The sequence below is a fragment of the Semicossyphus pulcher genome, unplaced genomic scaffold (assembly GCF_022749685.1).
Source record: "Semicossyphus pulcher isolate SPU_LCO1_2020_fin unplaced genomic scaffold, fSemPul1.0.p SCAF_18, whole genome shotgun sequence".
NCBI lineage: Eukaryota > Metazoa > Chordata > Actinopteri > Labriformes > Labridae > Semicossyphus > Semicossyphus pulcher.
Window position 1 is genome coordinate 185,827 of NW_027211691.1, and position 27,005 is coordinate 212,831.

Genomic DNA, 27,005 nt, shown 5'->3' on the forward strand with positions numbered 1-27,005 from the left:
AGTCTGTGCAGTCTGTCTGCAGTCTGTCTGCAGCCTGTCTGCAGTCTGTCTGCAGTCTGTCTGTAGTCTGTTTGAAGCGGGTTGTTTTGGAGGCAATTGTCCTGTAGCGCCTCCCAGAGGGCGGTAGCTGGAAGACATAGTGTGCAGGGTGAGTGGGATCAGAGATGATCTTGCGGGCTCTGGGCATGCACCCTGGATGCTCTGTTAATGATGCGCTGTAATTTATTCCGGGAGAGTGTGTCGAGACTGCCGAACCAGACTGTAATGGATGAAGTGAGGATGCTTTCGACGTTGGCTGTGTAGAAGCGGAGCAGGAGATGAAACCTTACTCTGAACTTCCCGAGCTGTCGGAGATGGAAAAGTCTTTGCTGGGCTTTTTGATAGATGTGGTCTGTGTTGATTTTCCATTTGAGGTTGTTGCTGATGTGGGTTCCAAGGAATTTGAATGTGTCAGTGTTGGAGATGGATTCACCTTTAATGAACACAGGAGTTTTTGGGGATGGCTGGCGTCTTAGGTCGATGATGAGTTCTTTTGTTTTTGATGTGTTGAGTAAGAGGTCATGGTCTGTGCACCAGGTCACTGCTTGGTTGATCTATGCAAGGTATTCAGTTTCTTGATTGCTTGTGATGAGTCCTATGATGGTCGAATCGTCCGCGTACTTGTACAGGTTGACAGGGCTGTGGTTAGATGTGAGCTGGTTTGTGTAAAGGGAGAATAGCAAGGATGAGAGAACACAGCCTTGGGGTGCGCCTGTACTGAGGAACAGAGGGGAGGATGTGTTGTTGTTGATCTTCACCTTCTGCTGCCTGTTCCAGAGGAAGCTGTGAATCCAGTGACAGATGCATGGGTCAATGTTCATGTCCAGTAATTTAATAGTTTGGCCGGGTTTATTGCGTTGAATGCAGAACTGAAATCTATGAACAGAATGCGGGCATATGTGTTTGCAGACTCCAGGTGGTTCAGTATGTGATGAATTCGTAAGTTGACGGTGTCCTGAACTGACCTGTTGGCTCTGTATGCAAATTGGTATGGGTCCATGAGGGGGGTGGTGACAGTTATTAGGTGCTTGAGTATGATGCGCTCAAATGATTTCATGACTGCCGATGTCAAGGCAATGGGTCTGTAGTGGTTGAGGCAGGAGATGGTCTTGGTCTTGGGAACCGGGATGATAATGGACTCTTTGAACCACTTGGGTACTGAGCATTGACAGAGGGAGGTGTTGAAGATGTTGGTGAAAACCCCAACCAGTTCCGCAGCGCAGTGATGGAGAACGGAGGGGCTGATGTTATCGGGGCCGGCGGCTTTATTCCTCTTAAGTCCCCTGAAGGTGCTCCTCACCTCCTCCTCGTAGATGGTGAAAGGGGAGGGAGGGAGGGGGTCGTGGAGAGATGGTGATGGAGCCGGTGCCTGCTCAAACCTCCCATAGAAAATGTTGAGTGTGTCAGGAAGCTGATTGTCACTCAGATGGGGACAGGCATGAAGCAGTAGAGAGGTAAGGCCTTATCCTGAGCTCAGGATACAGCAGGTCAGCCTCTGGGTGCCAGGAACTACACCTGACCTGAACCCCTCTTTGGTGCTGTATTCCCTGTCGAAGTTACACCGACACTCCCCTGGGGCTCAAGGTCTCAGACCGGGCAGTGTCAGCTAGCTGCACGGCTAACTAAGCTATCTAGCAAACAGCAGCTAGAGTTAGCAGTAGTCACTTTAGCAAGAGGACTTCAGTGAAGAAAATGTGGCGTAACCTGCGGGATACATACGTCTTCAACAAGAGAGAAGGACAGGGCAGAAGTGGACAGGGAGACAGCAAGAAGAGGATGTGGAAATAGATGGAGGCCATGTCCTTCCTGAAAACTTCCACAACAAAGAGAAGGTAGCTAACGTTACAGCCTACTTTCAACAGATCAGATAGTAACATCCAGCTGGATGATGATGACAAGGAGGTTGGAACAGAGGATGAGGACAGCACACAGACAGAGAGGGAGAGCGATGGTGTGGAGACAGAGAGGGAGGACAGCTCTGCCCCTTCAGCTTCAGGTAGATGCAGGCAGAGAACAGAGACAGCCTTGGGAGGAACCTCCGTGGAGAGACAGAGCGACAGCAGCATCAGGAGCTGCAGACAGATGAAGGGTCTGCCCAGCACGAGGAGACTCCGCCCAGAGAAATGATCTTCAGTTAAAATAGAGATGCAGGAATTAGTTCAGGATGTTGCCTTTGGGGGCGTCGTATATCAGCAGTTTTCCCAGGGTCCTCTCTGTCGTAATCTGTGATTCTGCTTAAAGTCTTATTTTACCTGAGCAGTTCTGAAGGTGTTTTGTTTCAGAGCTGTTGTTGAAGAAATGAAATCTTTAACATTGTTTTCTATTTTATGTCAGTGATAAAAAATTGAAGTATTAACAGTATTAGCAATGTGTGAATGAATGGCTTCATGCCTGTACCACACTGAGCCAGATCTGGTGATATACTTAGAGCTTCCCCTTTTTTATTACTATTACAATTGTAACATTGTAAATATAGACAACAATAACAATCGTGATAATAATGTGGAACCTATAAAACAATTCTTGGTTATACAGCATTAACAGCAATAGTATCACTAATATAAACACATATGTAAACTGAATGTATAACAATATTAGGTTCAGTGTTTACATGATATAACAGACATACAGTATTGATACTATGAACAACTGTTGAACTGACATATTCCATCTTCTACTGTTGCATTGCTGTCTCTCTCTCTCTCTCTCTCTCTCTTACTGAGTCCACGGCGCACACGGTCGGACTGCCATGGTAGCTGGCCAGCAGGTGAATGTGTCTCGAGTCCAGAGCCCCTGCAGATGCCCGGTTGCCCCTTGGCCTCTGGATCTCCTGCAGACATGCGTTGCTGGCAGCATCGTCAACATTGCCATCCTGGCCGGCTTGTCCCTCTACTTCATGGCGCAGGTAGTTGCATAATATGCAGATTGCTTTGACGATGCTATCATCCAGGTCAGGGCTCACCTCCTTTGGCCTTTAACTGCTGGATCATAATTTCAAACACATTCTCGAACATGCGACGAGCTCTTGACAGGCGAAGGTTGATGATGTGCTTGTCCTCTTCAAGATGCTTTCCAGGGAAGGTACAGCTTCATGAGAAAGGCCTCATGTGCCACGATTACATCATTGACCTTCCTCAGTTCAGGTGCCGAGGAGAGCTCCAATGGGGGTGGAACGTTCAGTGTTCCACGCTGGAGGGCCCGTCCCAGTGCAGAATCTGCAAGGATGCTTCCATCACTTTTCCCACCATAGCTCCGCACAGCTATGGCAAGGAAACGGTAATTTGCATCCACTAAGGCCAGGAGGAACGTGGAGAAGGTGCCTGAGAGGGAACCTGTGTTTACAGGGGCCTCAGTTCAGACATGCTTCCCATCCAGAGCTCCAAGTCAATCTTTCATTGAACCTCCTTGTCATGTACTTCCAGATCTCCCCCCTAGAGCTGGCATGTATCTTTTTATGGAGTTACAGCATTTGGTTCTGCTCGAGGTTTCTGCCTGTAAAAGGAAGTTTAAGTGCTGCTCATGGTGATTCATGTCTCTCTCTAAATAACAAAGAGTATGATCGAGACCTGGGCTCCGTTTCAGAAAGGAGGTTCAACAAAGCCTCAGTCTTACCCCCGACTGTGGTTTGACTTACTGAGTTAGTTCAGTCGACCCTGAGCAGGATCCAGGAGACGGAGCTAAGTGCGTGCACGCTGACTATAAAAAGCATTAATGCATTAATGGAGCCCCGACACCACGATTCACCATGGCAACGGTACACAAAAAGAGGTCCTCCTACGTCACACCAGCGGAGCTGGAAATCCTCACGCGGACGTTCAGCGAATACGAGCATGTTTTTAGAAACATAAAGTAACACGGCTGCAGCTGCAAAAGAGAGAGAAGCGGCTCGAGTGAACGCGTCAGTTTGAACTGGTCTGTTTATTTAATACTTCATCACGACCGGAAGCTAAAATGTATATTAATTTAGGAGCAATGCAGCGGGAGAGAAAAACATACATGAAGCAGTTAAAAATAAAACAGCAGAACATCATTGAAAGGTGCGGCTCAGGCAGAACAGGCTCATGGCTGAACCTCACTTCAGTCAGATTTTAGATATGAAACAGATTAAATATCATTCAGTGGCTGTTTTAATGTGCATCAGCTTTATCCCTAACATGATGCTGATGTCACATACAGTACGTCCTCTCACCTGAATCCTGTTTGATTAAACTGAATTCAATTTTTTTTAAACATTGTTCCAATAACTAACGGCTGCTTTTGTATTGGTCGGAAATGAAGAGGACCAAATAAATGATCACTTGTCTTATCTGAGCGCTCTCGGCAGTGGTGGTGGAAAATCTACAAATGATGACTTTGACACAGATTTGTCTTTTGATTTTTTTATCATAATTATAAAAGACTTTTGCAAAGCGGTCAGAGCAGCACAGAGACGCAACGTTTCTTCTTTTAGTTTGTAACCGCTTAAACACGCGTGAGACGGGCTGAATGAATGAGGAAGTGAATGAGGGTTTTATATTCTAGAGGGAGGAGACAGAGAGAAACTCTGAGTGTCCTGAAGAAAACCTGCTCGCGACCAGGTGAGGTTCATAGACACAGTTACCATAGTAACCAACTCAGAGTTAAAGTTACCTCTCTTTCTGAAACGGCAAACCCGAGGTTTCCCTCATTTCAGGGTTAACAAACTTGGGGTTTCACTGAACCCGCTCTCTGACACGACCCTGCTCTGTGAAGGGTCTGAGATAACTTTGGTTGTGATTTGCAGCTATGCAAATAAAATGATTGACTGTAAACACAGCTGTTACACGCACTCCTCCTGCTGGCTGTTGGCTCTAATGTCTGGACTCACCCTGTAATCCCGCTCAGGTGTTGGTAATCCACTTGATCTGGAGGAGAGACCATAAAGGGGGGGCGGAGAAACACGACACTCTGTTCTGATGGCCTCATGGCATCAGCAGGAGAGGCTGGAGCTACTCCTTTGTTAACTTGGGTTTTGCCTTGTGCATTCTTTATTTTCTAATGGGACCCGTCGTCTAGTTTTCGGTTTTATTTCTTTGCTCAGGTTTAGTTTTGTCAGGTGTTGGGAAGAAGGTAAGCAGCAGGTCCTACGGCCCTCTGTGGGCCGGTCTGAGGGCCGACCAGCTGTTTGGTTTGTGCATCAGTTCTGGGTTTAGGTTTGTTTTGAAATGGGCTGTTTTTGGGTTTCTTGTGATTTAATAAATTAATTCTTGTTTCTTTGAAAACTTTTCGTGATGTTTGGCCTCTCTGGTGAGGTTGTAAACACAACACTCAACCACATATTGTTATACACCCAGTTTAGGTTTTGTCATAGAGTTCAGGCATGGAGGCAGCTCAGCCATACGCACGACTGGATCGACTGTGATCTGCAGCACAGCCTCCAAACACTGATCCTATCAGCTCTGACTGAACCGTGTGATCAACAGCCTGATCACAGGACAAATATTGATCTGCCTGTGTGAGGCTGTGGCCTGAATATCTGATCCAGCTGATAGGCTCATCACCTAGTGCACAATTTTCCGATGACTCACTTTGGTTGCCTGTTAACCTGGACCCTGACATGAAACTCACCTGGGAGCGATCAGGATGATTCTGCAGCTCCTTGATCAGCAGGTGAAACTCTCTTTGTTGTTCTCTTCTCGAGCAGTGAGCGGACCACAAGTCCTCTCATCGCTTGATCAAATAAAAACGCATAGAATAATAAAAGTCATCAGACTCAGTGTGCAAGGTTTCTGTGCGTAACCATTTTTATCTCCTGAACAATGTGAGAACAGCCAGAGGACCAGAGGACTGACCCGGGGACCGGGAGGCTGCTGACCGCTGACGGAGACTCTCTTCCCAGGGACCTGCTCCTGCTGAGGCGCGATCAGAACATCTGACTGCAAATCAAACAGCCGAAGCTGACTGAACACATGTCCTGTAGAGGTTCTGAAAGACTCCAAGCATAGAGGTCTGCTTCATCCTTCTGCTCCTCCTCCTCCTCCTCCTGGAGTTACAGAGGAAGAGAGGAAGAGAGCGACAGAGTTAGAGAGGAGGAGAGGGACAGAGTTACAGAGGAAGAGAGGGACAGAGAGCGACAGAGTTAGAGAGGAAGAGAGCGACAGAGTTAGAGAGGAGGAGAGGGACAGAGAGCGACAGAGTTACTGAGGAAGAGAGGAAGAGAGCGACAGAGTTAGAGAGGAGGAGAGGGACAGAGTTACAGAGGAAGAGAGGGACAGAGAGCGACAGAGTTAGAGAGGAAGAGCGGGACAGAGTTACAGAGGAAGAGAGGGACAGAGAGCGACAGAGTTAGAGAGGAAGAGAGCGACAGAGTAAGAGAGGAAGAGCGGGACAGAGTTAGAGAGGAAGAGAGGGACAGAGAGCGACAGAGTTAGAGAGGAAGAGAGCGACAGAGTTACAGAGGAAGAGAGGGACAGAGAGCGACAGAGTTAGAGAGGAAGAGAGCGACAGAGTTAGAGAGGAGGAGAGCGACAGAGTTAGAGAGGAAGAGAGGAAGAGAGCGACAGAGTTAGAGAGGAAGAGTGGGACAGAGTTAGAGAGGAAGAGAGGGACAGAGAGCGACAGAGTTAGAGAGGAAGAGAGCGACAGAGTTAGAGAGGAGGAGAGGGACAGAGAGCGACAGAGTTAGAGAGGAAGAGAGCGACAGAGTTACAGAGGAAGAGAGGGACAGAGTTAGAGAGGAGGAGAGCGACAGAGTTACAGAGGAAGAGAGGAAGAGAGCAACAGAGTTAGAGAGGAGGAGAGGGACAGAGTTACAGAGGAAGAGAGGAAGAGAGCGACAGAGTTAGAGAGGAGGAGAGCGACAGAGTTAGAGAGGAAGAGAGCGACAGAGTTAGAGAGGAGGAGAGCGACAGAGTTAGAGAGGAGGAGAGCGACAGAGTTACAGAGGAAGAGAGGAAGAGAGCGACAGAGTTACAGAGGAAGAGCGGGACAGAGTTACAGAGGAAGAGAGGGACAGAGAGCGACAGAGTTAGAGAGGAAGAGAGCGACAGAGTAAGAGAGGAGGAGAGCGACAGAGTTAGAGAGGAAGAGAGGAAGAGAGCGACAGAGTAAGAGAGGAAGAGCGGGACAGAGTTAGAGAGGAAGAGAGGGACAGAGAGCGACAGAGTTAGAGAGGAAGAGAGCGACAGAGTTACAGAGGAAGAGAGGAAGAGAGCGACAGAGTTACAGAGGAAGAGAGGAAGAGAGCAACAGAGTTAGAGAGGAAGAGAGCGACAGAGTTAGAGAGGAAGAGCGGGACAGAGTTACAGAGGAAGAGAGGGACAGAGAGCGACAGAGTTACAGAGGAAGAGAGCGACAGAGTTACAAAGGAAGAGAGGAAGAGAGCGACAGAGTTAGAGAGGAAGAGAGGGACAGAGAGCGACAGAGTTACAGAGGAAGAGAGGAAGAGAGCGACAGAGTTACAGAGGAAGAGAGGGACAGAGAGCGACAGAGTTAGAGAGGAAGAGAGCGACAGAGTTACAGAGGAAGAGAGCGACAGAGTTAGAGAGGAAGAGAGCGACAGAGTTAGAGAGGAAGAGAGCAACAGAGTTAGAGAGGAGGAGAGCGACAGAGTTAGAGAGGAAGAGAGCGACAGAGTTAGAGAGGAGGAGAGGGACCGAGTTACAGAGGAAGAGAGGAAGAGAGCGACAGAGTTAGAGAGGAAGAGCGGGACAGAGTTACAGAGGAAGAGAGGGACAGAGAGCGACAGAGTTAGAGAGGAAGAGAGCGACAGAGTTAGAGAGGAGGAGAGCGACAGAGTTAGAGAGGAAGAGCGGGACAGAGTTACAGAGGAAGAGAGCGACAGAGTTAGAAAGGAAGAGAGCGACAGAGTTAGAGAGGAAGAGAGCGACAGAGTTAGAGAGGAGGAGAGCGACAGAGTTAGAGAGGAAGAGCGGGACAGAGTTACAGAGGAAGAGAGGGACAGAGAGCGACAGAGTTAGAGAGGAAGAGAGCGACAGAGTTAGAAAGGAAGAGAGCGACAGAGTTAGAGAGGAAGAGAGCGACAGAGTTAGAGAGGAAGAGAGAGACAGAGTTAGAGAGGAAGAGAGGAAGAGGAGGTGATTCAAGCAGATGACTGACTTTAATCAGAGAGATGAGACAGGAAGTTCATTCAGTCCAAACGGACACAGAATCTGTGTGAGCGCTCAGCAACTCATTTCACAGCAGATGAATGACCACACTTGATCTCATGTTAGAACAGACGTGTGTCCTGTCAGGCCCTCCTGTGGATGATAATAACACTAACAGTGTGGACCTGTAGCAGCAGCTGAAGCAGACTCAGGTGCTCAGTGTTCATCAGGTCAATGCTTATTATAACTTTTACACAGAGCTCTCATAATGTAACAATAACAATAAGAAAACTTTAATATTGGCAAGGAAACATAGTGTGTGTATGTTGGGGGGCCGGGGGGGTCTAATACCTTTACTTCCTGTATTCTGGTTTATTTTACGCCCCAGTCTGTGATGGACGTGTCTTTATTTGTCAATGAAAACAAATGTTACAATCATAAAGGTCTGGTCCTTCACATCCGAGCAGGATGAAGAGCCGTGTTCACATGGCAGTCTAATGTTGTGGGAGAGCGAGCTTCACCTCTTCACTGAAGCGGCTCTCTCTCTCTGCCTCCTGACACAATGATCAACATCTGACACCAACAGGACGATTCACTTTATATTTATATTTTATTTATTTTTTTATATTTAAACGCACTGTAAGGACGGACTGCTGGGGAGAGCGAGGGGGAGAGAGAGAGGGCACATACCTGTACATGTAAGAACAGAGGTGCGGACACAAGAGGAGAACTGGTCACGATGATGAAGCCTGACGTCGCTCTGTGTAACTCTCAGGTTTATCAGTGAAGTGTTTGAACTAAACTGCATCCTGGAGTCTGTTAACAGAGACAGACGGAGTGACAGTGTCAGACAATGTCCACGTTTAATAATCGCCACGGTGACGGAACATATCGAGTCTGTCCAGTCTTAAAAGCTCAGTTTTCTCTCCTGCTCTCATTGTAGAGCACGCCATGTCTACTTTTCCTTACTCACTTATTTCCTCCCACTGTGTCTCTGTAACTCTCCCGTCGGCTGGCTCTTCAGTCTGTATCTGTATTCTCACACACCCACTGTGAGTCGCGATCTGAGTGACAGATTTGATTGGCTGAGTAGCGTCACGTGTGATGATTTACAATGAATGCATTGGTCTGCGAGTTTCTTGGACCCCCAAATCACCACCGCAAAGACAAAAAGCTGCGCAGGTTATAATAGATGCGCTTGTCAAAACTGTAAATAGGTCCGGGTCCGGAGACGACGGCAGCTGCGTCTGGATCCAGACCGCGGTCCGCCGTTTGGGGACTGCTGACAAATCCAGAGGTCAAATGCTACCTGACACCACTGCTTCAAATAAATGCTTAGTGGTACCTTTAAACAGACTGTAAGTGTTACTGCTGAAGAGATGCTTCAGGGTACCTTAAAGGAACCTTCAGACAGACAGAACAGACATGGTACATCACAAGTGTACTAGCATCATGAAGGAGACGTCAGCTGATACAGGTTGATTTCCTCACAGTGATACATCACAGACACAGAAGGGTCAGGGGGCGGGGTTAAAGGGAACACTAGTGCACTGACTCTGTGAGCACCATGATGAGGGAGCTAACCACAGCTCGCTGAGTCCTCCTGTCTGTGTGTCTGCAGACAAACACACACACCTGTCCTTATGAACAACATACATCCACATCTCATCAGTCTGATACACAGAGAGAGAGTGTGTGTGTGTGTGTGTGTGTGTGTGTGTGTGTGTGTGTGTGTGTGAGTCAGCAGAGAGAACAACTTCTCCTTTATCCTGACAGACTCGTGATGAAGCAGGTCACATGACCTCTGCACAGAGTCACAGTGTGTCTGTATTAACAGTGAACATGATGATGTTTAACTGCAGTGTGTACCAGAGTCGGGTCACAGGGGTCACACAGGGGTCACAGAGGTCACACTGATATCTAATGATATCTAAATGATGTCTTTTAAGGTGATGTGTTTTGGTGTGAGGGGGAATGTTTACATGATGTAATGAAAGACTCAATGAAAGTGTTCTTTCTGTGTGTGTGTGCGTGCACGTGTGTGCATGTGTGTGTGTGTGTGTGTGTGTGTGTGTGTGTGCGTGCGTGTGTGTGTGTGTGCATGTGTTTGTGTGTGTGTGCATGTGTGTGTGTGTGCGTGCGTTCGTGCGTGTGTGTGTGTGCGTGTGCGTTCGTGCATGTGTGTGTGCGTGCGTGTGCGTTCGTGTGTGTATGTGCGTGCGTGTGTGTGTGTGTGTATGTGTGCGTGCCTGTGTGCGTGTGCGTGCGTGCGTGTGTGCGTGTGTGTGTGTGACAGTCTGCACAGGTGTGTACTGGTGGTGCGGCTGGTGCTCTGTGTTGTATCTCATACCCCTCATGTTGATGATCTGACGGGGCACACAGCGTTTATCAGTGTGTGTGGTTCACTGTCAGACTGTGTGTCAGTCACGTGTGTGTGAGGTGAACACCGCTGAGTGGATCTGCTGTCTGAGGCCGATCGCACACCAGGACAATAAAGTGACTGTAACCTCACCTGATGTCACACTGATGGTTTAACACTTTAACATGAGTTTAACAGGAGCCTCACCACACACACACACACACACACACACACACACTGTTTGATGACACTTTGAACACATCAGGGACTCTACAGTAAGAGCAGTGACAGCTGATGGCATCATCACCACCATCATCCCCTCTTACAGTAACACAGAGGAGAGTTCAGGGCAGCTCCTCAGCGCCCTCTGCTGGACAGGAACGACTCATTAAAGGAACAGAAATAGTGATGTAACCTGCAGTTTAATATGAGCATAAAACATAAATATTGTGTTTGAATCATTCTCATCAATAACATGATGTTTAGATTAGATATCTTTGTACAGTTTGATGAGTTAAATCAATCATGCAGCCCTCTCTCTGTCTGCCTGTTTTAATTGGACAGTTAGTTATATATAAGATTTATATTATTATTATCTTTATATACTTTCATTATTATATATTTTATTTGACAGAACATTAGAACAAATAAACACACGGTCTCACACAGATCATGTCCAGCCCTCTCTCTGTCTATCCCTGTTTTTATTGGTCAGTTTGGATGAAGAAGGATGGGGGCGCTCGTGCCAGTTCGCACATGCGCACTCGGTGGGAAACACGATAGAAAACGGGCAGCTATGCCGCGCGCTGCAGAACTCGAGCTGGACGCGTCCATCTGTGAGAACGGCCGGAGCACCGGAGGACTGACCCGGGGACCGGGAGGCTGCTGACCGCTGACGGAGACTCTCTTCCCGGGGACCCGCTCCTGCTGAGGCGCGGGAGGCCGAAGAATCCGCTCCTCCTCCCCCTCCTTCTCCCCCTCCTCCTCCTCAGAGAGAACCGACACAGCGCGATGGAGCCCGTGTAGGATCTATCCGGTGTCCGTTACTTTACCGACCGTGTATCAGAGACCAGGGGCCGCAGCGGGGGGGTCAGGATGGTGGTTTTGTGGCCCCGAAGCAGCGGCTCGGGCCCGGGCAGCTGCTGGGTCCGGACGGTGTGTCTGCAGCTGCTTGTCTGGATCTTATGTTCCGTTAACGGAGAGGAGCAGCCGTTCAGCGTGGAGGTAAGAACCGGACAGAGGGCCGGTTAATAACGAGCTGTGAGAGCTGTCAGTGAAATTGAATATCTTTATTTATTGTCTGTGTTTATAATAACAATGATGATATCAGCAGGATAGCGTGAGCTCCGCGGGTCGGAGTGTTCGTGTCTCAGTAACAACAGAGTCTTTGTGCGAGCAGCTGCAGCTCCGTCTCCTCCTGCTTTAAAGGAACACGCTCACTTTACACATCAACATGTTCTCAGAGTTACAACTGGAAACACTTTATTTAAAGAGGACACTGACACATTCTCAAAGTGTGACAAGTGTGAGTTCAATATGAGGCATTTTGTTTGTAACAAAATAAACACTGTGAATTTATTAACACGAGAATTAAACAGCGTAGTTAAATATAATGTATAAAACGGTTCAATGAGGACAGCTGGGATTCTTTAACCTCCACAGATAAACTCTGTGTCAGACACACTCACACAGGCTGTACAAACACGCACGCACACACACACACACACACACACGCACACAGCTAACACTGAGCTTTATTGTCGTCTGATCTCTGACTTTACGGTTGTTAAAATCCTTCAGGCTGTGAACATGAAACTCGGTCAGACTGAACATGGATCAATAATTTTATTGTTTGTTCAGAGCTAACAGGAGAATTAAACTCAACATGTGTGTGTTTCCTCCTCTGCAGTCTCAGCTCTCTCTCTCTGTAACACACACACACACACACGCACACACACAGATGTTAACACAGGTTTGTTTCTGAGCTCAGGTGGTTCTTTAACCTGCTGAATGTTTCTGTTTGAACTCAGTGAAATAAAGAAAATAACAACATTATAAATATATAATAAAAATAGACACGTGTGCGAGTTTATCTGAAGTCTCTGTCTGAGCTTCACATCTCCATCATCCTCTCTTTTCACCGTCTCCTCCTCCAGCTCCTTCTGTTAGTCACATGGCCTACTGTACTCTGCTCTGTATCAGCTGTACTGTAGTCACTGTGTGTGTGTGTGTGTGTGTGCGTGTGTGCGTGCGCGTGCGTGCGTGTGCGAGGATGTGACTGATGTCCTGTAGAGGTGCTGCTGTGCTCTCAGAGGGACGGTGATTTCAGTGTGTTTTAGGTTCATACCTCCTGTCCGTCCTCACCCTGTGGTCAGTATGAGTGCTCTCCGCACAGTAACATGAGCTCTTTATGAGCCTCACTTCCTGTCTGCAGTCAGAGCTCAGAGGACTCAGTTCACTCCGGCTGCAGTTAGCCTCATGATCATTGTACCTGTTGATTATTTCCTAAAGTAATCAGATTTATTTGGTCTCCAAACTGTCAGAAGGTGGAGCAAACTGTGGACCAGTGTCTCCAGAACACGTGCACATTAACATTCAGAAGCAGAGAATTCTGATATTTACTCAATAAGAGGTCCAACCCAGTAATCAATGATCAGAATCGTTAGTGACTTTGACTGACTCTTGATCGTTGCTTGTGTTGTATTAACTCTCAGATGTACGTCGCTTTGGACTACTGCTGAATGAGCTCTTTAAAGACACAGCGTCGGCTTTACAAGGTCCAACAGCTGCACTGCTGCTAACCTACATCTCTATACCAACACAACAACAACACAACAACAACAACAACAACAACAACACAACAACCACAACAACCTCAACAACAACCTCAACAACAATGCAATAACAACAACAACCTCAACAACAACAACAACAACAACAACACAACAACCTCAACAACAACAACAACACAACAACAACAACAACAACCTCAACAACACAACAACAACCTCAACAATGCAATAACAACAACAACAACCTCAACAACAATGCAATAACAACAACAACCACCTCAACAACACAACAACAACAACAACAACAACCACAACAACAACAACCTCAACAACACAACAACAACCTCAACAATGCAATAACAACAACAACAACCTCAACAACAACACAACAACCTCAACAACACAACAACAACCTCAACCTCAACAACGACACAACAACCTCAACAACAACACAACCATAACAACAACAACGACACAACAACGACACAACATCATCAACAACAACACAACAACATCAACAGAACAACAACACAACAACAACAACAAGAGACCTGATTAGTCATGAAGTGGTGTTTAGTTCAGGTTGATCTCTGATTTCCAACATCACCTGCTCTGGAGCAGGCCAGGGGTCCGTTTCAAAAAGCAGGTTTATTGAAAACTCTGAGTCTGTTAACCCTGAAATGAGGGAAACTCTGAGTTTTCCGTTTCACAAAGGGAGGTAACTCAAACCAGAGAAAGAGGGGTAACTCTAGCCTGTTTCACAGAGAGAGGTAACTTAAGCTCTCGGTAGGTACCGCAGTAACAGACTCTGTGAACCTCACCTGGTCACGAGCAGGTTTTCTTTAGGACACTCAGAGCTTCGCTCTGTCTCCTCCCTCTAGAATATAAAACCCTCATTCACGTCCTCGTTCCTTCAGCCCGTCTCACGCGTGTGTTTGAGCGGTTACAAATTAAAAGAAGAAACGTTGCGTCTCTGTGCTGCTCTGACCGCTTTGCAAAAGTCTTTTATAATTATGATAAAAAAATCAAAAGACAAATCTGTGTCAAAGTCATCATTTTTAGATTTTCCACCACCACCACCGAGAGCACTCAGATAAGATGCCGTAAGTTATTGGATTTCTTTTTTTTAAACTAACACATTCAGTTTAATCAACATGAATTATAATGTTTGTGAAGTCAGCATCATGTTAGGGATAAAGCGGATGCACATTAAAACTGCCACTGAATGATATTTAATCTGTTTCATATTTAAAATTTGACTGAAGTAAGGTTCAGCCATGAGCCTGTTCTGCCTGAGCCGCACCTTTCAATGATGTTCTGCTGTTTTATTTTTAACTGCTTCACGTATGTTTTTTTCTCCCGCTGCATTGCTCCTAAATTAATATACATTTTAGCTTCCGGTCGTGATTAAGTATTAAATAAACAGACCAGTTCAAACTGACGCGTTCACTCGAGCCGCTTCTCTCTCTTTTGCAGCTGCAGCCGTGTTACTTTATGTTTCTAAAAACATGCTCGTATTCGCTGAACGTCCGCGTGAGGATTTCAAGCTCCACTGGTGTGATGTAGGAGGACCTCTTTTTGTGTACCGTTGCCATGGTGACTCGTGGTGTCGGGGCTCCATTAATGCTGGCTTTTTACAGTCAGCGTGCACGCACTTAACTCTGGCTGAACCTACTCAGAGTTGATTGAACTAACTCTGATCAGCTGTTCTGGAATCGAAGACTCAGAGTTTCCTATCTCAGAGTAGATCGACTCAGAGTTCAGGGTTAGACTCAGAGTTTGCTGAACCTGCTTTGTGAAACGGACCCCAGGTGTTCAGCACAAGTTACCATGGTGATCTACTCTGGTAAGAAGTGTTACAATGTTACAGTTTCATTAAAAAGATGCTTTAGTCCAAAGCGACGTACATCTGAGAGTTAATACAACAGAAGCAACAAGACAGGAGGGAACGAAGTCAGAAAGAGCCAACACACAGCTTCATGTGTGATCGGACACTGGTGCTGACAGGCAGAGCACAGGGCCTTATTTATTTTTTATTTTGTTTTGAACAATAATAATCATCATCAACAACATCAACAAGATCAGTATAGTCATCATCATCATCCTGCCAGGAGGGAGTTGCAGTAGTTAATGCGTGAGTCTGCTGAAACACAGAGACACTTCCTGTTTCACATCAGCCAATCGAATTGTTACATCAGGGTCGGGAACAATCAGCTCACTGACAGATGATCAGAACCATCAGGAGTTTTACCTGTCTGTCTGATTGCCTGTCTGTCCGTCTGTCTGTCTGTCTGTCAGTGTGCGTCTGTGTCTTATCTGTGCTCTGACTGGTTGACATGCTGTGTACAGACTCTCACCTGGTTATACCTGGTATTAAGAGGTCACCTGTATCCGGACAAGTAATCCTGTTAACAACAATCCCATCATGCCTTTGTGTTTATAATCTGTTCTTGTTCTCTACCAGAGGTCAGCGGTCAGAGCAGAATGATGACACACAGATACCTGCAGGTTGTACAGTTTTTACACCTGTGAGAGGTGCTAACAGTGTGAGTCAGACTGTCTCCAATGGTCTTCAACACACCTGTGTTTATGTTACAGAGAGAACACCTGTGTTTATGTTACAGTGAGAACACCTGTTACAGAGAGAACACCTGTGTTCATGTTACAGTGAGAACACCTGTGTTTATGTAACAGAGAGAACACCTGTGTTTATGTTACAGAGAACACTTGTGTTTATGTTACAGAGAGAACACCTGTGTTTATGTAACAGAGAGAACACCTGTGTTTATGTTACAGAGAGAACACCTGTGTTTATGTAACAGAGAGAACACCTGTGTTTATGTTACAGTGAGAACACCTGTGTTTATGTTACCGAGAACACTTGTGTTTATGTTACAGAGAACACTTGTGTTTATGTTACAGAGAACACCTGTGTTTATGTTACAGTGAGAACACCTGTGTTTATGTTACAGAGAACACTTGTGTTTATGTTACAGTGAGAACACCTGTGTTTATGTTACAGAGAACACCTGTGTTTATGTTACAGAGAGAACACCTGTGTTTATGTAACAGAGAGAACACCTGTGTTTATCAAAGAGGTCAGATATTCATCTCAGGTGTTTTACAGTGACTGATCGTAGTGTGTTTTGTTTATCTCATTAATAAACTCTTATTCATGTAATGATGATGGTTAGAGCTGTTAATGAGTCTCACAGTGTAACTACTGCAACATGCTAATGCAACAACAGACATAGTCCTTACAGCTTCTGGCCCCGCCCCCTCTGTCTCTCTGTCTGTCTGTCTGTCTGTCTGCTGTGTTGACTGTCTTTATCAGCAGTTTCATTAAGTCACAAAAGTTAAATATTTTCTCTCACAATTCAGTTCTCACAGCAGGTGAGCCGCGTGTGCACGAGGTAACGATCGATCAACACGATCGATCGTTACCTCGTGCACATGCGGTTACCAAATGACATCACCTTTATTGAGCTTTATAAACAGCAACAATCAGTGAATTTAGGGATGTACAGAGATACACAGTAGGATTGTTTACATTGCGTAACAGAACTTCATATGATTGTGTGCGGACAGAGAGCGTCCGATGTCAGACCCTCTTTTACCGTTAGAACTAGAGGTCGACCGATAGTGGACGAGTAACGATAGTTTGTACGAGGAAAAAGCCGATAGCTGATTAATCGGCCGATATCTCCCTACCCCACGAAAAAAAAAGAAACGAATTTAAATGAACAATCGTTATCTTTATTACACATCCTTACACATAACTGTTGAGCTGAAAGTCTGTGTCAAATAAATAACAAAATAAAAACATAAATCTGGAACAGAACATGAATCTCAAAGAGTAATGAATATCTAAATAAATAAAATAAGTAGTAAAGAAAATATAATCTGCAAATGAACATCTAACTCAAACTGTTGTGCCCACAGTAACACATTGTTGTTCACAGTTTGTGTTGACGCCGTGCCGTGCTTTACTCCTACAGCAGCCTTATGCAAACGCCGGTTTTTAATAAACCCTTTTTTTGCCACTTGGACTTTGACAATAAGGACGGAGAGTATCCTGAGTGTGATCTGCTGGATTACATCGAATGTGTTGGATTTGTTTATCAGGCCAGATGCTGCGCGTCCCGTTACATTTTTAAATACCACTCTTACAAACTATTAGTGTTTGTGCACATTACCGGAGTGAGGAGGATCATAAAAAGTGTGATTTCATGTCACGAATGGACAGTTGACGTTACGCGGTTGGATTATTTAGAGGAGAGAACGTTAAATTGGTAAGTAATCTAAGTAACAGTTAAATGATTTATTTTCCTCCCTGCCTGCCCGTCTTGTATCGCGGGCAGCTGATATTGTTACGTTATATTCCAGAGATAACTTCGGGAGCTGCGCACGCAAACTTATATTTTCAGCAAAAGTGCCCCTCAAATGATCAGATATGATCCCATTGTTGTCTATTTGGTTGCCATGACTTCACGTGTGATTGACGTCCTGTGAGTCCTGTCACTGTTTCAGTGCTCTCCCTCCCTTCAGTGCGTGTGCATGCAAGAGTGTTCATCAGTGATTATTTCTGTGTTCTTCACCCTCTTTCACACTGAGCAATCATATGGATAACACACACACACACACACACGCACACACACGCACACACACACACGCACACACACACACACACGCACGCACGCACACACACACACGCACGCACACACACACGCACGCACGCACGCACGCACACACACTCACACACGCACACACACACACACACACACACACACACACATGTACGCACGCACGCACACGCACACACACACACACACACACACACGCACACGCACACACACACACACACACACACACACACACACACACACACACACACACACACACACACACTCCTGACGTCACCTGGCTGTGTTCAGGGAGCAGATTTGTGCTGCAGCAGGGTGTCTGTGTCAGTCTGTTCATCAGATCCTGCACAAACACACAACACCTGACCTACATGATGCATCACGCATGCACGCATGCACACATGGACACACATGCACGTACACCCACGCACGCGCGTGTGCACGCACTAGTTAGAGCTGTGTGCGGTACGTATATAACCGTATGATACGTCTCACATTACAGAGGTAACCATTAGATATATCACGGTGCTGTAACAGGTGCTGAAAGCAACACGTCTGTAAACCTGAGGAGCTGAGAGCAGGACTGACATGTTTCTGATAACATCAACATGATGATGCAGACACGTCTATGTCTCTGTGCATCACCTTTAGCCCTCACAGGCTCCGCCCCCTCCATGATCATCACTGTGAAGGTTCTGATCAGTATGTGTGATCACACTGTGACATTTCTGCCTGACATTTGTGTGACATTTGGTCCTGATGGCCACAGAGACGAGAACATGCTGAGCATAGAGTATGTTCTGTCTGTGTGTGTGTGTGTGTGTGTGTGTGTGTGTGTGTGTGGTTGCCATGTCGACCCTGTCAGACTCACCAGTGGTTAGCGTGTAAGCGATGAATAATTGAGGTCAGTCAGAGGCAGCGGGCCGTCCCAGGAGGAGGATCATGTTCCCAGGAGTCACCTGTGTCCCTGTAGGCTGCTCCGTCTCCTCTGACACTGAACACACACACACACACACACACAGCTGTGTGTTTAATATAATATACCTGCCGTGTGAGAGAGAGAGAGAGTAATATAAGTAATGTTTAAAGTCACAGTGATCAGTTTTGACTCATCAGGTCAAGTGATCAGAGCTTTCTTGACCTTCGGTTGACCTCATATTTTCCTTACTGTACTATAACGTACTGATGAATCCCTGACACACCCACCCTCATGTCAGCCGTGTCTGTGCGAGGAAGTGTCACTTGAACACACCACTAAGGCTACAGCCAGCGAGTGCACACTCTGCACAGATTTGCTCAGCTTGTGCACAGTTTTGTTTGTCACAGTATTTCTGTCCCTCTCTGACAGCAGTGTGTGAGGGCCTTACAGGTGTTCTCCTGTTTACCTGTCCCAGCATTAAGCTAACTGTATTCACTGAGCACTGCTGGGTGTAACGATTCGCTGGGATGAGGATAAAGAGGACCGGGTGGCTCTGACAGGAAGTCACTTGTAGCAGAGGAACTAGTTAGCATGTTGTAATCTGGTGTATCAGACTCTGATCCCCACATCTGCTTCATGGCTGTGACACATTATCCTCCAGTTTGAGTTCCATCCTGACCCCGATGTTCTCCTGAATTATGAAAGATGCAAAGATCCCAAACGGCTCAGACTCAACAACTCACTGTGAGCTGCTCTTTGTTGGCCTGTAACAGCCCTGCTCTGCCCTCCAGCATCGCTCTGAGGTTATTATAATATAATAACATATACCCATACACATATAACTTATAATCCTCCTCACACTGAACACGGCCTCATCACATCCTCTGGTCTCACCTTCAGTCTGCCGTCACCTCCTGACTGAAGCTGTACAGTGAGTGCACGTGTAACCTGAGGGGACCGATCAGCTAATCCGCCTCAAACATCAGCACGCCATCAGTGTGTTGCCATGCCGACAGGGTTCCTGAGCCTCATCTCATCCATAATACACAGGCTGCCCTGTGATGGAGGCTGCTGGATAATTGGCCTGCCGTCTGCTCGTCAAGTAGCAGCCCGACTCGAAGGCAGGAGGGGTGGTCTGAGGACATCAGGGGGTGGTCCAAGGACATCATTCAACCTAGACCCTATTTTCCCATGTGTTTGTGTGTAAGTGAGGAGTGGAGACAATCCAGTATTCAGGGAGGGAGCACCGGCCGGCAGCCACCAAATGAGATGCAATGTAACTAAACGGGGCACCGGGCAGACGCCAATATACAGCCACTAGAAGCTGAAATCTCGCGTGAGACCGTAGTTGTTGCAGGAAGAAGGAGAGAGGAGTGAGAGAAGACGAAGAGGGAGAAGTGCCGTTTGTTGTGTTGGAGTACAGAAAGCGTTGCTCAGTGCTATCTAAAGATTGTCACGGCTGAAGATCCTCTCTCCCTCTTCGTCTTCTTCATTGTATCTCATTTGGCGGCTGCCGGCCGGTCATACACAGATGATGGAGATAGTTTGAGGACACAGATGATGGAGGTAGTTTGAGGACACAGATGATGGAGGTAGTGTGAGGACACAGATGATGGAGGTAGTCTGAGGACACAGATGATGGAGATAGTTTGAGGACACAGATGATGGAGGTAGTTTGAGGACACAGATGATGGAGATAGTTTGAGGACACAGATGATGGAGGTAGTCTGAGGACACAGATGATGGAGATAGTTTGAGGACACAGATGATGGAGGTAGTTTGAGGACACAGATGATGGACATAGTTTGAGGACACAGATGATGGAGGTAGTCTGAGGACACAGATGATGGAGGTAGTGTGAGGACACAGATGATGGAGGTAGTTTGAGGACACAGATGATGGAGGTAGTCTGAGGACACAGATGATGGAGGCGACCGTAGGAAACAGATGATGGAGGTAGTTTGAGGACACAGATGATGGAGGTAGTCTGAGGACACAGATGATGGAGGCGACTGTAGGAAACAGATGATGGAGGTAGTCTGAGGACACAGATGATGGAGGTAGTCTGAGGACACAGATGATGGGGGTAGTCTGAGGACAGAGATGATGGAGGTAGTTTGAGGACACAGATGATGGAGGTAGTGTGAGGACACAGATGATGGAGGTAGTCTGAGGACACAGATGATGGAGGTAATGTGAGGACACAGATGATGGAGGTAGTCTGAGGACACAGATGATGGAGGTAGTGTGAGGACAGAGATGATGGAGGTAGTCTGAGGACACAGATGATGGAGGTAATGTGAGGACACAGATGATGGAGGTAGTGTGAGGACAGAGATGATGGAGGTAGTGTGAGGACACAGATGATGGAGGTAGTTTGAGGACACAGATGATGGAGGTAATGTGAGGACACAGATGATGGAGGTAATGTGAGGACAGAGATGATGGAGGTAGTGTGAGGACACAGATGATGGAGGTAGTGTGAGGACACAGATGATGGAGGTAGTTTGAGGACACAGATGATGGAGGTAATGTGAGGACACAGATGATGGAGGTAGTGTGAGGACAGAGATGATGGAGGTAATGTGAGGACAGAGATGATGGAGGTAGTGTGAGGACACAGATGATGGAGGTAGTGTGAGGACACAGATGATGGAGGTAGTTTGAGGACACAGATGATGGAGGTAATGTGAGGACACAGATGATGGAGGTAATGTGAGGACACAGATGATGGAGGTAGTGTGAGGACACAGATGATGGAGGTAGTTTGAGGACACAGATGATGGAGGTAGTCTGAGGACCCAGATGATGGAGGTAGTTTGAGGACACAGATGATGGAGGTAGTCTGAGGACCCAGATGATGGAGGTAGTTTGAGGACACAGATGATGGAGGTAGTCTGAGGACACAGATGATGGAGGCGACCGTAGGAAACAGATGATGGAGGTAGTTTGAGGACACAGATGATGGAGGTAGTCTGAGGACACAGATGATGGAGGCGACTGTAGGAAACAGATGATGGAGGTAGTCTGAGGACACAGATGATGGGGGTAGTCTGAGGACAGAGATGATGGAGGTAGTCTGAGGACACAGATGATGGAGGTAATGTGAGGACACAGATGATGGAGGTAGTGTGAGGACACAGATGATGGAGGTAGTCTGAGGACACAGATGATGGAGGTAATGTGAGGACACAGATGATGGAGGTAGTCTGAGGACACAGATGATGGAGGTAGTGTGAGGACAGAGATGATGGAGGTAGTCTGAGGACACAGATGATGGAGGTAATGTGAGGACACAGATGATGGAGGTAGTGTGAGGACAGAGATGATGGAGGTAGTGTGAGGACACAGATGATGGAGGTAGTGTGAGGACACAGATGATGGAGGTAGTTTGAGGACACAGATGATGGAGGTAATGTGAGGACACAGATGATGGAGGTAATGTGAGGACAGAGATGATGGAGGTAGTGTGAGGACACAGATGATGGAGGTAGTGTGAGGACACAGATGATGGAGGTAGTTTGAGGACACAGATGATGGAGGTAATGTGAGGACACAGATGATGGAGGTAATGTGAGGACACAGATGATGGAGGTAGTGTGAGGACAGAGATGATGGAGGTAATGTGAGGACACAGATGATGGAGGTAGTGTGAGGACACAGATGATGGAGGTAGTTTGAGGACACAGATGATGGAGGTAGTTTGAGGACACAGATGATGGAGGCTGTAATTTCAGACTGAGTCACTCCAGTTCCACAGCGGCTGCGTGTTGGAAGCCCGAGGAGACCCTGATATGTCTCAGGTCTGGATTGAGTGTACTGTGAAGGTGTGTTGGCGCTCTGGTTGAATAAAAACACTGATGTGTCCTGAACAGGGAGGACCTGAGGGCTGAGTTTTTACACCCTGAGCTGAGTTTATGAGGAGACTCTGAGAGGATGGTCCTGGTTTCAGTCTCTGTCTGAGACTCTTCTGTACCTTAAAGGTGTGATGGAGGGATGTAGCTGAGGTGTCCTTTCAGGGTGGATCTGAGATGTTGTATATTTCACAGTGTGACGGAGGTAAATCTGTGTGCAGCAGTGAAGTGAGGCTCTCCTTCAGCAGCGTGAGAGAGAAATCTACTTCAAAGTGAACTCAAGTGTGAAGACGCAGAAATGAGCGGACGTGTTCATCAGGACGGCTGCTGCTGGGTCCATCGCTGCTCTTCAGGAGTTATTTCAGTTCAGCCTCATTATATGTGTTTATAACAGCATCATCATCATCATCATCATCATCATCATCAGAGAGGTCTCTGTGTGTCCTGACGTGCTCACACTCTGCTGCTCTGATCCTCTTACATCAGCATGTTGGTAGGTCAAACCAAACATTTGCTTCAGCAGGTAACAGCAGGTGTGGTCACATCTGTGCATCATGTAGCAGAACACACAGCATGTCATCTGATCACTGTTCACTGTCAGGGAGTCCAGACGTTTCTTAAAGGAACTCCTGCTGAGTGTTCTCATGTCCACTTACACAACGAACTGAGATACAAAGTGTTCATGAGGTGGAGTGAAACGTGTCGACCACAGCAGCTGCAGCTGAAGGTGAGCTGTGTTGTTGTGTTGTGCAGCATGTGACGTACGACAGGCTGCAGAGATGCTCTGGTCAAACTCAAACATGAATGCAGAAATGATGACGTCCATCTGATCACAATCATTTATCTAAATAATCACAACCCGACTTTTTATCATGCAGCCTCACACCGGGGACACACCGGATGCCGAAGCGCTGCGAAGCGGCGCGCAACGAAAATCACGCGTGAGCCGGAGCACTTCCGTTCACACCAGACGTGCATTTCTCCGCGCCAGTCGACAAGCGCCTCTGCTCCTCACCTGTCTTTACTCACATTTGGAGCTGTTTTTTCATCATGCTCTCTCTCTCTGTTTGCGTGTGTGTTTTGACACCCCGCCCGCACCCCCTATAGCCAGTCCACTTTGTGTCTCTCTCTTTCTTGTGTGTGTGTGTCTGTGTGTATCTTCGTCTCTCTCGCGCTCTGTTTAGATACTGACAAATATATAAAAGCACACAAATATAACATTGCATTTGCCAATCGCGGTGTTTTATTTTGAAAATAGTTTTAATTTTGAAAATTGACCGGATTCTCTCGTTGTTTCATGTGTGACTTCCTGCCAGGATTGACGAGATCGCTCGCGGCTCGCGCAAAAAATAGACCAGATGCCGAAATGAACGCTGCAGGGCGCGAGCCGGCCACGGAGGTGCACCCCGCGGCGCGCCTGTTGTGAACGACACAATCACTTAACATGGGCGCCGAAAGGAAATGGGCTCCGCGCCGCGGCTATTTGCGGCGCTTCGGCGTCCGGTGTGTTCCCAGCGTCACTCTCATGCCTGTCTGTTCAATATGAAGCTACAATGAGAAGATGGCTAGCTTAGCTTAGCTTAGCTAAGCTTAGCATAAAGACTGGAAAGAACTGACAAAGCAAATAACCTGCTGTAAAACTCACACCTGACATGTCAGTGCTGGTAGTGTTTAAACCTTTAGATGGAGCCAGGCTAGCTGTTTCCAGTCTTCATGCTAAGCTAAGCTAACCAGCTGCTGGCTGTATTGTCATATTTAATGTGCAGACATGAGCAGAGTATCAAAGCTCTCCTCTAACTCTTCATCGAGATGTAGACACACGTGTGTGTAAAGCTGCTTAGTTTCTCAGATGTTGGTGTCGTTGGTTTAAACGCTGCACGATGAAGAAAGCAACACGTCCTGCTTTGATCCTCAGACTGAGGACACGCTGCTGATTCTCCTCTCATCGCGCTCCTCTCCTCCTCTCCTCCTCTCCTCCTCATGCTCTGATGCTCTCAATCAAGATGTTACTCTCTGATATTTAACCTCTCCATGCAGCACCTGCTGGAGTCACAGAACAATCACAGAGAGAGAGAGAGAGAGAGAGAGAGAGAGAGAGAGTCAATGAGGAGGGGAGAGAGAGAGAGAGAGGAGGATGAACAGAGAGCTCATTGCTGATTATAAGATCTCGTCTCTGTGAGGTTATAAGAGGAGAAACTGTCCTGAAGCAGGAGACTCAGACAACAGGATACCTGCTGTCAGAGTCGTGCACCTGGTCAGGTGTACACTGGTTTCATTTAAAATGAATAGTTTACTTTGAGCTCTCCCTCATGAAAGTGTTCTCCCTGTAGCTCTCAGTCTGGTTGTACAGAAGTCTGCTGTTTGGTGCCACGTCAGAGCGGCAGCAGGCTGCAGTGGTTACAGGACAGATGTGGTCACACAGTCAGAGACAGATGTTCCAGATGTGAGGACAGAGAGGGGGCGTTTACAGAAACAGAAACATGAAGGAGGTGAAGAGAAACGCTGCGGGTTAGAGAGTGCATAAAGTTTTATACTGTGGCTGTGTGTGCGTGCGCGTGTGTGTGTGTGTGTGTGTGTGTGTGTGTGTGTGTTAGATGAAGCTGTGAGGTCTCAGAGCAGCAGACAGTCAGACTGACTCTCACTTTGAACTCTGTGTTCCTGCTTTATTTGTCCGTGCTGCTTGTCGGTGAGTGAGTTAAACATGATGCAGACTGAGACACACATCACGCCCAACATACCTCCATTCATTCCTGTGAACATCAGTCTGTGTGTGTATTTAAACGTGTTTCACAGACGTTATCCCCTCTCACCTGTGATGTCTAACCTCCCTCCCTGTCTCCCCCCCTCCCCCTGCCTTCCCCCAGGCGTGGCTGCAGAGGTACGGTTACCTCCCGTCTGCAGACCCCAGGATGTCGGTGCTGCGTTCTGCTCGGGTCATGCAGTCTGCTATCGCTGCCATGCAGCGCCGCTACGGCCTCAACGTCACAGGGAGCCTGGACAGCAACACAATAGAGTGAGTACCACCTTCAAACACACCTGGACATGACACAGAGTGGGAGTGTAACAGCTGCGGTCACACAGTCAGCCTGCTCTAGAGGTTACATTCAGGCACAAAGGAGCAGCCATGTTTGATGTAGTCTTTGTGATGTTGGTTCTTGTAGCTGCGTGCTAACGTGCGTTACTTATTTAAATAACTACCTGATGTCTGATCAAATATTAATTCATATTCATATTATTAATTACTGAAACACTAAAACATGAGCAGAACGACGTGCTTCAGTTCAGGGTTTCAGTGCATCACTTCTTCTGCTGTCATGAAACTGAAATAAAACTCAACACATTGATTTATATTTCTATTTATTATTACGACATGATTGTGCAGAAGACATGACTTCAAAATACAGAGACAGTATAAAATGTACTGTGATAATAATCAGTATGTTTATGTAACACAGTCAGATGTTTATTGCTGTGATAACATTAGTGATAAATATAGAGGATGGTATCAATCAGAACAGACTGTAGAGTTCCAGCTGTCTGACCCCGTGTCCTCCTGCATCCCGGCTCAGACCTGCTTTAACCTGCAGATCACTGATGTTCCCTCTAACACTGAGACAGCATCAGGACCACAGCTGCTCAGACTGCTGCAACACATCAGTGTGATGCTCTAACCTGTCTCTCTCTGTCTCCTCTGTGATGCTCTAACCTGTCTCTCTCTCTCTGTCTCCTCTGTGATGCTCTAACCTGTCTCTCTCTCTGTGTCTCCTCTGTGATGCTCTAACCTGTCTCTCTCTGTGTCTCCTCTGTGATGCTCTAACCTGTCTCTCTCTCTGTGTCTCCTTTGTGATGCTCTAACCTGTCTCCCTCTCTCTCTCTCTGTGTGTCTCCTCTGTGATGCTCTAACCTGTCTCTCTCTGTGTCTCCTCTGTGATGCTCTAACCTGTCTCTCTCTCTGTCTCCTCTGTGATGCTCTAACCTGTCTCTCTCTCTCTCTGTGTCTCCTCTGTGATGCTCTAACCTGTCTCTCTCTCTGTGTCTCCTCTGTGATGCTCTAACCTGTCTCTCTCTCTGTGTCTCCTCTGTGATGCTCTAACCTGTCTGTCTCTCTGTGTCTCCTCTGTGATGCTCTAACCTGTCTGTCTCTCTGTGTCTCCTCTGTGATGCTCTAACCTCTCTCTCTCTCTCTGTGTCTCCTCTGTGATGCTCTAACCTGTCTGTCTCTGTGTCTCCTCTGTGATGTTCTAACCTGTCTCTCTCTCTGTGTCTCCTCTGTGATGTTCTAACCTGTCTCTCTCTCTGTCTCCTCTGTGATGTTCTAACCTGTCTCTCGCTC

The 27,005-nt window shown here is 47.0% G+C and overlaps 1 protein-coding gene across 2 annotated transcripts in view; it reads left to right on the forward strand.

The window, feature by feature from the left end:
• The first annotated feature begins 11,245 nt into the window (after positions 1 to 11,245).
• Positions 11,246 to 27,005, forward strand: part of LOC138595658 (matrix metalloproteinase-16-like) — a 65,720-nt gene continuing 49,960 nt past the window's right edge. For both annotated transcript variants that reach the window (XM_069667000.1, XM_069667001.1), the window contains exons 1-2: positions 11,246 to 11,688; positions 25,537 to 25,685. In XM_069667000.1, the coding sequence (XP_069523101.1) occupies positions 11,560 to 11,688; positions 25,537 to 25,685 (278 nt within the window). In that variant the 5' untranslated portion in view covers positions 11,246 to 11,559. The remainder of the gene's footprint in view (positions 11,689 to 25,536; positions 25,686 to 27,005) is intronic.